Here is a 12,082-nt window from a genome sequence, read left to right on the forward strand (position 1 = left end):
GTGCAGGGAGGTATTCTAGAGGGTGGGGGGAACTGTTCTTGGAATGTCATAGTAGAGGCAGTGAGGCATGGCAGAGGCTTGGCCTATCATGATGAATGAAGTTAGAAGAGAGAATGAACCAGCATGCAAGCTGGATGATTAAGGTTGAAGGCAAGGGCCAGTGTGAACTCTGTAGAGGAGTGGGGAACAGAGAGAAGGGAAACATCTACAGATAGGAATGAATAGTAAGAGGCAAAATCACTAAAGGGAGCACTTTTCTGTCCTCTTTTGTTTTGTAGTTCTTTTTCCAAGGGAATTTATTGTCAAGACCACCTAAGGAGGATAAATTTTCAAGAAAAACAAACCACAACATTATAAAGCAAAACATCCTCTTTCATTCCCACTTTTCCTTCAAGCTGTAGCCCCTTTCTTTTCTCCCCTCACAGCAAATTTGTCAAAAGGTGTTTATACTATTTCCTGTTTCCCCACATTGTCCTGAGCCCACTGTAGTTGGTTTTAAATCTCACTGTTGAACTGAAACTGCTATTCCAAGTATCACCAAAGAAACCCTCCTTGTTAAGTCCAACAGTTGCTTCTTAAAACTCATTTATTTTACCCTGTCACCTACATCTGAGACCGTTGATCTGTGCCTCCTCTTTGATATTCCCCTCTCTTGGGTTGCCCCTAGGTTTTTTTTTTTTTTTAATTGACACATAAACTTCCTAGTTTTATGTTCTGTCTTTTCTGGTCTTTTATTTTTTCTCTCCCTCCCTCCCTTATTTCCTTACTTTCCTCCTTCTCTTTCCCTTCTGCCTCCCTGCACTCTAATGTTGGAGTGCCCAATGCTCATTTCTTGGACATCTTTTCTACTTCTGTCTTTTTGGCTGTATTTCTTTGTATTGTTTTTTTAGTTGTTGCTGTAGGGATTTCAGTGTAGTCCAAACTTTCTCAAGTCTATTTATAGTTACCATTGTACATTTAACTCAAGATGCATATAAAGATCTTGTAGTTCACAGGTCTCTCCTACTTCCTGTTTGCTAGGTTACTGAGTTGTCATGTATTTTATACCTATATCCACTGAAAACCTCACCATTGTTATAAATTTTACTTTAAATAGTTAAAACTGAAAAAGTATTTTAAATTTCTTAAGAGGGAAAAATATTTACCAATTCCAATGTTCTTTCATCCTTGAAGATCCAAGTTGGAAGATTTTCCTTCCAATATTTTAAAGATGTTGTTCTATTGACTTCTGGTCTCCATGGCTTCTGGTGAGAACTCATGATCATTTGAAGGCTTGTTCTCCTGCTTCCAAGGTTTGGTGGTTCCAATTACCCATATATTAGATTTTTTGGATAGCATTCCACAAATTCCTGGGGCTCCATTAATTTTTTTTCTTTTCATTTTCTTCTCCATATTTTCCTTATTAATTTATGTTGGTTTGTATTTAAATTCACTCACTCTTTCCTCTATCATTTCCATTTTGCTATTGAGCTTGTTCACGAAATTTATCAGATGTTGTATTTTTCAGTGATAAAACTTCCATTTTATAGTTTTTGTACCTTTTATTTCTATTATTTTGTCTTATAGTTTCTATTTTATTTATTAGAAAAAATATTTTTCTGCTGAGGTTTTCTATCTTTTCATTAATTTCAAATGCATTTTATTTTATGTAAAGTATAATAGTTGCTTTAGAGTCTTTGATAATTTTTCTTTCTTGGTCATCTTATAGTTTTTATCTATTGATATGTTTCTCTATATGTGTCCAGTAATTTTTAATTGTGTTCTGGACATTATACTCTTATGTTTTAACTTTGGATTTGTGTAGAATGTTATTGTTTTGTCATAGTTAGGTTCACACTTTAAGTTTTATCTTGCCATTTATGTGTTGTATTTTAAATCTTAGATTAGTTTCTTAATCCTTGACTATGTTGGTTTGAGTCTGCCTTCCTATATGTGGACCTAAGTCTAGGCCAAGACTTACTTATATGAATGTTTTAAATCTCGGTTCATTTCTGAAAGTCTCTGCTAGGCTATGTTGAGTTTCCCCTGCACTTGCATGACTTAGGGGTTAGACTGAGGTGTCTGTGAGTTCATATACTCACAGCTGAAGGACATTTTTCTGTGGTTCTCTTCCCTTTAGACCTTCCTCTCACATCTTGGCCACCTTAAACTCCTTTTCTTGGTTTCCTGGATAAGAAAGATGGTGGGCTCTCTGACAGCGTCTTTGCTGCAGGTGGCGCTCAGTGACTGGAGCACTTGCCCTCAGGGCAAAGCCAAGTGAGAAAAAAGGTTGGACACTCTCAATTGGGCAGGTTTTCCATGTTTTGACTCCTTACTTAGTTTACCTGATTTCACTACCTTTCCAGGGTCCTCAGGTGTTTGTGTTTTACATTTTGTCCAGAGTCCATATTTGTTTTAATGGGAGGAATATGTTGTAGGAGGCTTAGTTCACTGTAATGGAACTGGTGTGCATCATAACTTTGTACTGATATGTGTTGGTCAGGATAAGAGTTTCTGCCTTAAAAGAAATAAGAGTACATTTTAATAAGTGGTTATAAAAATATGGCTTCTCTTACCAGTCAGAATTCTTGTTAGTATGAGCTGGAGGATGCTACAGAGAACTTATAGGTGCCACAAATGATCCACCATCTCATCTAGATGTACTTCAGTTTCTGGTGACTTTTGGTTAGAAATGATGATGGCATTTCCAACATAAATATCCTAGGTTTAAGGATTACTCCAAAATAATTGTTTGCTTTCATATTTTAATGATGTGTTAGACAGAATTCATGTATGCATGATGAATCTGCCCTGTTCTTTAAATGTCTCTAGATTGGTATCTTTGAGTGTAAGTAAAAAGTGTTATTGCTTATTAGGCAATGAGTCTGTGTGTGTGTGTGTGTGTGTAATTTTTAACTTTTTATTGGTGCAATATGATTATACATACTGGTGGGATTTGTTGTTACATATTTATACATGCACACAACATAACAATATAATTTAGCCAATGTCATTCCCTGTGAGTCTTGAACCAGATTCTATTCCAGTTGTTATTTTTGAACTTCTAATAATCTGCTTAGATTTGTAATTCTATTTTATGACTGACCATGGGAAGATCTTAATATTTCTCCCATAATCTATAAACAAAATTATTTACTTGGGAAGTTTTTCTTTGGCTACATAATCACCCTAATTTTAAATGTCTTTTTTTTTTTTTTAAAAAAAATAGATCTGAATATCCTGGACTGGAGTTTTAAAAATGTTGTTGCTGTAGCCCTAGGATCTGCTGTGTACATCTGGAATGGGGAAAACCACAATAGGGTTGAAAACATAGACTTGGGTCTCACTTGCAACTATGTGTCTTCTGTATCCTGGATAAAAGAGGGAACGTGCCTGGCAGTTGGCACCAGTGATGGAGAAGTGCAAGTATGGGACAGTTTATTTTCTCATAAAGTTCTTATGTGATTATCAGAAAACTAAAATTCACTTTTATAACATTTCACTAATGTATAGAGAAACTAGCTTAGAGTGGCACGTAGGGCTGTGGGAAGCAAGGGGAGATACCACTTTGTTTTTTTCCTTTTTTCTCTGAATGGCATTCCAATTGGACTTAAGGGTACTCTGCTTAGTTTCCTCCACAATATTTCTTTCTGTCATTTTTAATTTATTGTTGTTTTTGAAACTTTTTTCTATCAAACTGAAGTTGGATTTGTAGACTCCTTAGTTTTGGAACTTTGGAGAGAGAAAGCCCTTTCACTTCTTTTTTACCTGAAGCTGTGATTTGGAGTAGAGCTATGTGAAATGAATGGATTCTTTTTCCTGATAGGCTGATAATTTATTAAATTTTCATCGATGTAATTTTTCATATATCATTCTTATTTTTTATTAACAATGGTTTACACGGTGTTGCCCATGTTCTAGATGATCTAGGAGGGCCACAGAGGGTTTACCTGTTCCTTATCTTCGCAAAGATAGAGGATGCTGTGAAGGTTATGTCACGATTTCTTCTTAATTCAAAGTTGTCATTCCTTATCTGGGTCAGATTATCATCTGTGGCGAGTAGGAAAGGAATCTCTTAGCTGTAAATTAAATTTCTGACTCTAGGAAGTGTTCAGGCACCAAAATTTTATTTATGCAATTAATCAAAAACTTTAGATTTTGGAGAATTTGGATTTTGAGTTTTGGATTTGGGATCCTCAGGTGGTAAAAATTCTATGCTCAACCTGTTCATACGTATTTTGGTAACTGAAGTTGGATTCCAAAGTTTGGAAGTCCCATGACTTAGAAGAAGCTGGAAGTGTGTGTGATGACTATCAACCCTTGGTTGTACATTCATACAGGGAGCTTTAACAATAAATGCCATATCCCCAGGTTCTACTCCACCAATTAAATCAGAAGTGCCAGCATCCAGAGTATTTTACAAAATCCCAGGTGATCCTAGCATGCAGACAGAGCTGAGAACTTCTGGTTATAGTTAGGGTGCTGAATTTTCACTTATTTGATAACAGACTGGCTACATTAAGAGCAATTGGAGGTCAGGTCTTTAAGAAGACAGTGGGCTATGAGAAGGTCAATGCTATGTAATTCTGCTCATTCATTTTTTTTTTTTCAGTTATGGGATGTGGTAACTAAAAAGCGGCTGAGAAATATGCTTGGTCACTTGTCAGTAGTTGGGGCCCTGAGTTGGAATCATTATCTCCTCAGCAGGTAAGAAGTGTCTTATTTGAGCCATTTGTATTTATATCATCAATTGATTATGGGGACTGAGTGAAGAGAACTACAATATTTTAAACCCTAACCAAATGGAATGAAATGAGACATTAGGCTTTTTTTTTTTCCAGTTCTGAGCCCACCCTCTCAGGTATTCAGGCCTTCTGTGATATACATACTCCAGTGCTCACACACACCAAGGCAGCTGTGTGTCTTCAGATTGTTCAGATAAAATGCAAAACTCTCTTCTCTACCAAGTAGTATCTGCTACAGTAACATTTTGCTAAAATCAAGTGTTTATTTCCATTGGCATCAATATTATGGAATATGTTAGGTTTCTGGGGTATATTTCCAATATACAGACCCACTAAAGTCTGTTGGAAGGAACCTCATAGATGACCCTGTTCAGTGATTCTCAAACTTGAGTGTGAATCAGAATCATCTAGAGAGCTCCTTAAAACACCAATCACTCTCCTCACTCCAGGAATTCCTTATTCATTAGCTCTTAGAGGGGGCTGATCATTTGTACTTCTAGTTTCCCAAGTGATGATGATGCATCATTTTGGGAACTGCTGATGTAGTCTGATTGCTTATTTTTAACTAGAAAAGTAAAGTGATTTGTTCCTATGGTCCTACATAATAGGCTTAAATAAATTTGCTATTAACAATAGCCATTCATCTCTGTAGTGTATTTCCTAAGGTAGACTTATATTACATAAGCCTTTAACAATTTCTTTAAATAGCTGTTGTAGTTAGTTCAATTCCATACTAAATTTCCTTTTGTAGTCTTCATTGTTAAAGATTAGTTTCATTATTCATAAAAAGAATAAACAGATCCTTTCTTATAATGATAGCAAATATTTTTAACTGCTCTATTCCAGGCATTGTGCTATATTTTTTATGTGTAAAATCTTGATTTAATCCTTGTAATAACAATATAAGGTGATTTTTTTTTTTGGTACTGGAGATTGAACCCAACTACTGAACCACATCCCCAATTATTTTTTTAAAAATATTTTATTTAGAGAACAGGGTCTTGCTGAGTTGCTTAGGGCCTTGCTAAATTACTGAGGCTGGCTTTGAACTAATGAGCCTCTTACCTCAGCCTCCTCAGCTGTTGGGATTACAGGTGTGCCTCACCATGCCTGGCTATAAAGTGGTTTCTAATCCCTAAATTTTTTAGGTGAATGAACTGAGATATTAAATGGAAGTCACATGTTAATGTGGGACAGAGTTGGGATTTGAACCCACTATGGTTCCAGAGCCCATACTGTAAATCAGAATGCTAGTCAGTGTTGTGCCTGAATAAATTTTAAAAAGTGACACTGGGCTTTGAGAAATTCCAAATATAGTTGTAGGAAGTTATTTTCCTGCTCCTTAGAGAACATCAAATTGGCCTTGAAAGAGTTCATTATCTTGGTAAAAGTGGTATGATCTTCATCATTGTTTGGATCTAACTTACTGGGAGTAGGTACTTTATCCACTGATTTTGAATCATTGCAGTTAACAATGACATTGTTAGTTTTAAATTCCTTTTACATTTTAGTAAAAGGAATTTATAGTCAAAACTAAGAGTAGATCTTTTGATTAGTAGGAATATACATTTTAGAAAAAGGAAACAATAAATTTTTATGTCTAATACTTTACTATAAATATATTCTAAAAAAATTTCAGTGAGAAAATAAAATATTCTGAGTTTTGGAGAAGTAATATTTCACGGGTCCAGTATATAAACTACTTGCTGGGAAGGTCTGGTAGCCTAAATTTATATTTTCTATGACTGACTACTTTATTTTAAAGCCATTAGAGATGTTTTTCTTTCTTTTCTTTAAAAAAATTTTTTTAGTTGTTGATGGCTGTTTATTTTATTTATTTATATGTGGTGCTGAGAATTGAACCCAGTGCCTCACACGTGCCAGGCAAGCACTCTACCGCTGAGCTACAATCTCAGCCCCTAGACACATTTTTTCAAAAGATATTTTTTTTCTTTTTTTTAAATTTTTTAAGAGGTTGATGGATCTTTATTTTATTCATTTATTTATATGTGGTGCTGAGGATCGAACCCAGTGCCTCACACATGCTAGGCAAGTGCTCTACCACTAAACCACAATCCTAGCCCCAAAAGAAAACGTTTTGATGCCAGTGAAACTTTGCCAGAAAAACCTGTTTCACTTGTGAAAAGAGTCATTGGGACAGAATATGTCATCTTTATTAAACTAAACAATTTCCATCTATCTTTGGAAGAGTCCTAAAGGGTCTTTCAGTAGTTTTACCTTGAACTGTGCTTTCCTCCATGTTTTCAAATGCTTATATAGAAATAGGTCTTGATTTTTCTGTTATGTAAACCTGCTACTTTACCTCCCATACAGTGGGTCGAGACTGGGACATGTATATCATCATGATGTACGTATAGCCCAGCATCATGTTGGAACACTTTGCCACAAGCAAGCTGTTTGTGCTCTGAAATGGTCACTGGATGGCAGGTTGCTTTCTAGCGGCTGTAGTGATGGGCTGCTGACAATATGGCCCTATGATCCGGGTGCCAGTGCACGGGGCCAACCACTGAAAGTACTGCCTCAGTCTACAGCAGTCAAGGTAAAATATCCAAAACCATTCAGATTTCCATTTCTCAGAGACCACTGAGTATCCTTCATATATAAGAAGAAAACCATTAAGCCAATAGTTTGAAAATTTTTTCTTCTTCCAGAATTTGTTTTGGATTTTGTCATCACTCTCCTGAGAGACAGGGCTATTTATATTTCCCATAAGTCAGACTTTTTGGCTGTAGATGACTGAAATCAAAGTCAAGCTCAAGCATAAGCAGAAAAGTAAACTTATTTTCTCATGTAACTGTGGAGTCCTGGGTACATGCAGTTGTTTCTAATCTTGGTTGGATCTAAGATAATTTTGAGCACTGTTATCTGAGTCCTGCCTCTTTGGCTCTTGGATCTGCTTCTCTCTGTTTAGTTCCAGTCTTTCTTCAGACTCTGTTGAGTGGGCAACATGGCTATTGCAGCTTCTATTCAGGTTCTCCCAGATGGGCTCTGGATAAGAAAGTCAACTTTCCTGTGACTCCAGTGGAAAAATGCCAGGGAGGACTCTGGGCTGCTTTTGGTCACATTCTCATGTTCAGTTGGTACTAGGCTTTAAAAAGAGCTCCTAAATATAAAACTAAGTTAAATATTCTACTTAGTTTTCATAGAAATAACAATTATCTTTAATTATCAATGAAGTAGATGATTTACTTACATATTTACATATGATTTAATTAAATCACACAAATATAATACCAAGCTCCCCTGTCATAAACAGGTTTGGTAAAATACAGTAGACTAGATACATCTACAGTTTTATCCACAGAAAAAGGGGTATGGAGCACTCTAGAGAATAAACTACAAGCTTATCAAGGGTAGGAATAAATATCTTTTATTAAAGTAATGGAGAACTTTGTAAATTTAACAAGTTGGTTAAATGCAGATTGGCGAAGAGAACAGCTATTGTATACTTAGGTGTATGTTTTTGAAAAATATAATCAAATTTATAAGAAAAACATTTAGGTGCAGGTATTAGATGGACAAAAGGATAAATAGTTCATGTGAGGAAGTGCTAGAGGAAACAAATGCATAGGAAGTAGCTCATTATGGTTAATAAGAGAAATGCAAAATAAATTCCCCTTATCTGTTTTATAATTATTATAATTTCATTAGATATTGAAATATCTACATTGACAAGTATTTAAATTACTAATATTTCATTAGTAATTTAAAATCCAAGTAATCTTTAACCAGGAAGAATTACTATCTTACACTTAAAAAAAATAAAAGCAAACAACAAATGAAACCCACGAAAACAACAAAAAATTCCACTCCTCTTTAAAAAAAAATCAATACAACCCTATAAATCCAAACCAGAATAAAATAAAAAAACAACATGGGTTTCATCATTAGAAGAACAGAATTAGTGTACATGATTATATAGAATGAGATTATTAAAATGATAACTATGCAAAGTATGTTAAAATATAAAAAACTGTTTATCAAATAAACAAGAGAAAATTAAAATAGCATAAACCCAGAGTTTTCTACTTTATAAAATATTTTCATGTACAGAAGATGATATGCAAAAATGAGATTAGTTTTTAGGATGACTGATAAATGTATATAGATAAAGATAAATAAAATGCTTGTTAAATATTTTTAAAAGTTATTGTTACTAGTCATATCAATAATCAATACAAATGTGAGATGCCAAATTCTATTTTTCAGAGTTAACTATAGCCATTTATAAAATAAATTTTTTTTCTGAAATGTGTCAGGATTTGAAATGCATTTTGAGATTTTTGAGTTGTGAGTAATCACTTGTAGCTCTTTTTTGTCTGACCACTACCTGGAACCCAAGAACACAGGTAGACAAACTAGGGAAAGGATGCATTTCAGAACCACATTCTGGGGCACACATGAGCTACTCCAGTAGCAGAGTTTTGCCCCATAGCATGTGTTGCATGTAGTTTTCCCCCACATGTTATCGTTGTAATCTTTCTATAATAAAATATCCACAATTGTTAGTGTAATTTGAAGAAGAATTGTAATGGGGTGCCTTCCCTTCCAGAAGTGGCTTCTAGTTCCTGAGAAGTAAACTCTGGAAGGTGCTGTTGCTCCTACCTTTGGGTGGCAGGACCAGAAGAGCGGCCATTGCTGCAGACCCCTGAGTCCTGACCTATCTATGCTATTATTCAAAACTTTAAAGGCTATGGATTGGTGTCCCTGGCAGTCTGCAGTTCTTGCTGTTGGAGGAGGAATGAAAGATGGATGCTTGCATATCTTGGATATAAATACCGGGAAGAGCATCCAGACTCCAAGCACAAACTCACAGGTAAAAATCTCCTCTGGAGTTCAATTTCAATCCAATTATCTAGTTTCTGGTGAAAATAATTTATGATAAAGCATAGAACGCAAATACACTTCTCCTCACCTACTGAGTCCATAGGGAATTTCAGTCTTCAAGAGTTTCTTTTTTGTAAAACCTCCTAATCTGTAAGTCCAAAGTTAGTTTAATTCATCCCCCACCACCCCATTTCCCTTCTTTCTCACCACTGCTTTGATTGTAGAACTTGACAGCAGTCTGGCTCTTCCTGGCCAGTGATCCTGGTTCATGTAAACTCATCAGTTTATTGTTTCTAAACCTACTTAATATCCTTGGTCTTTTGTTGCTATGGAATAAACTTTCTTAAAACTAATATAATTCCCTAACACCAGCTGCAAATGGGGGATGGGTGGTAGAAAGAGCACACTGTCTAAAATCCACTTAAGTACATTGAAAATGAATCAGAAATTGCTAAGATTTTATGATCATCATTGCAGATTTGTTCTTTAATCTGGCTACCTAAGACAAAGGAGATTGCAACAGGCCAAGGTACTCCTAAGAATGATGTGACTCTGTGGACCTGTCCCACTCTGTCCAGGTCAGGTGGATTTTTTGGTAAGTGAATGGGTAAGTAAAATCCCGTGTACCGGGCTAGGGATGTGGCTCAAGCGGTAGCGCGCTCGCCTGGCATGCGTGCGGCCTGGGTTCGATCCTCAGCACCACATACCAACAAAGATGTTGTGTCCGCCGAAAACTAAAAAATAAATATTAAAATTTTCAAAAAAAAAAAAATTCCGTGTACCTATGAAAAAGTGGGTTATCATTGGTGGAAAAAACCTGAATGAAGAATTTTTCTCCTTCTGACTTTTCAATGTAGATATTTCAAAAGAGGAAAAAGTCCTACATCTACCCCACCTTAGAGAGTGTATAGATTAGTGTTTCTGAACTTGATTGTAATTTTTTATCATTTAAAATTGTCAAGTCTTCTTTTTGTATTTTTGTATGGATTATTCATTTAGCATCATAACATCTTATTTTGAAGAAAACTTAGCAGTGTAGAATCAAGGAAATCTGAAAGGGTGAGAAATTGATATATGCAGGGAAGCCACTAAAACTCATGAGGCTTCCTCTGTGAATATCTGTCCTTTCAAGGCAGACTACTATTTTTTTAAAAAAAATTTTGGCGCTGGGATTTGAACCCATGTGTGTACTAAGCATATGTTCTATGTCTGAGCCAAACCCCCAGCTCCAGACCTTTATTCTTTCTCAATTTAGTTCTACAAACTTTTATTGTGTCTTTTTCCCCCGCTTCTGTAGTATGATGACTTTAATTCTTTAGGATAAATACCAAGGAGTTGTATAGCTAGGTAGCATGGCAGTTCCATTCCTAGTCTTTAGAGGAACTTCCATGCTGATTTCCATAATGGTTGTACTGATTTCCAATACCACCAACAGTATAAAAGTGTTTCTTTTCCCCCACATCTTCCCCAGTATTTATTATTATTTTTAATATTTAATTTTTAGTTGTAGCTGGACACAACACCTTTATTTCACTTGTTTATTTTTGTATGTGGTGCTGAGGATTGAACCCAGGGTCTCATCCGTGAGACGTGAGCACTCTACTGGTGAGCCACAACCCCAGCCCATTTATTATTATTTATATCCTTGATGACTGCCATATTGGGTCTTTTTTGAGACTTATCATGATAGAGGAAAGAACCAGGTCCTGTCCTCAGGGTCTTGATACTTGAATGTTAGAGGGGGCCTGGGGCAAGTAGGTGTCTGCTTCTACCCAGCCCTGAGAGACAGGAAGACAAAAGTGGTGGCTGAAGAAGGGGCAGAGCACTGGCTCTTCTAGATCTCTGATGGTATATCTCATTTTTTCCTTTCTCCACTTGACCTTGTCTTCTGGTCAATTCTACTATATTCCCAGAACATTGTGGGATGCAGATGATACGCAGGTAAAGGAGAGAGACGATGTTTTACTCTCATGGAGGCTACACTTTGTGAAAGGAGACATACAGAAAACAAATATATGCAAAATTAGATAGTGCTAATACCACACCTCTCTTTGGAGATTGTGAGAATATTATTTGGCAATAACAAAATGTTCTTATCAGATAGACTTCCTGCCTCTGCTGGCCAGCCCTGCAGACCCCTGGTTAACCTCAGAATGAACTTTTCTTGAACTCTCACATTGTGTGGTCTGATAAACAAGAAAGGCAACTTTTGACAGAGCCACTTTGGTGACAAGGTACAAATGTAGGAGGTGAATGAATTGATCCCTTCCTTATTTTAAATCATAAGATACAGAACTCCCTGGGATTTTTCAGAGAAATATTTCCAATCAGGCCTTAAAACCAGGTTCTTTACAATTCCAATAGCTGGTAGGGCCTTAGCTAGGTGGAGGTATGGGATAGATACTTGAATCAATTTCCCTATTCTTGGAATAAAGATTACATGCAGGTACATTTTTTTTCTCTTTAATGGCCTTAACAAGCTGTTAAGTACTTTAGTTTTAATTCTTTGG

At 35.9% G+C, this 12,082-nt stretch overlaps 1 protein-coding gene across 1 annotated transcript in view; it reads left to right on the forward strand.

Moving 5' to 3' along the window:
• Positions 1-12,082, forward strand: part of Cdc20b (cell division cycle 20B) — a 48,587-nt gene that overhangs the window by 34,248 nt on the left and 2,257 nt on the right. The window contains exons 7-11 of the mRNA XM_005319674.3: positions 3,209-3,405; positions 4,592-4,686; positions 7,059-7,284; positions 9,436-9,561; positions 10,050-10,167. Of these exons, the coding sequence (XP_005319731.2) occupies positions 3,209-3,405; positions 4,592-4,686; positions 7,059-7,284; positions 9,436-9,561; positions 10,050-10,167 (762 nt within the window). The remainder of the gene's footprint in view (positions 1-3,208; positions 3,406-4,591; positions 4,687-7,058; positions 7,285-9,435; positions 9,562-10,049; positions 10,168-12,082) is intronic.

This window comes from Ictidomys tridecemlineatus, chromosome 1, assembly GCF_052094955.1.
Source record: "Ictidomys tridecemlineatus isolate mIctTri1 chromosome 1, mIctTri1.hap1, whole genome shotgun sequence".
Lineage (NCBI taxonomy): Eukaryota > Metazoa > Chordata > Mammalia > Rodentia > Sciuridae > Ictidomys > Ictidomys tridecemlineatus.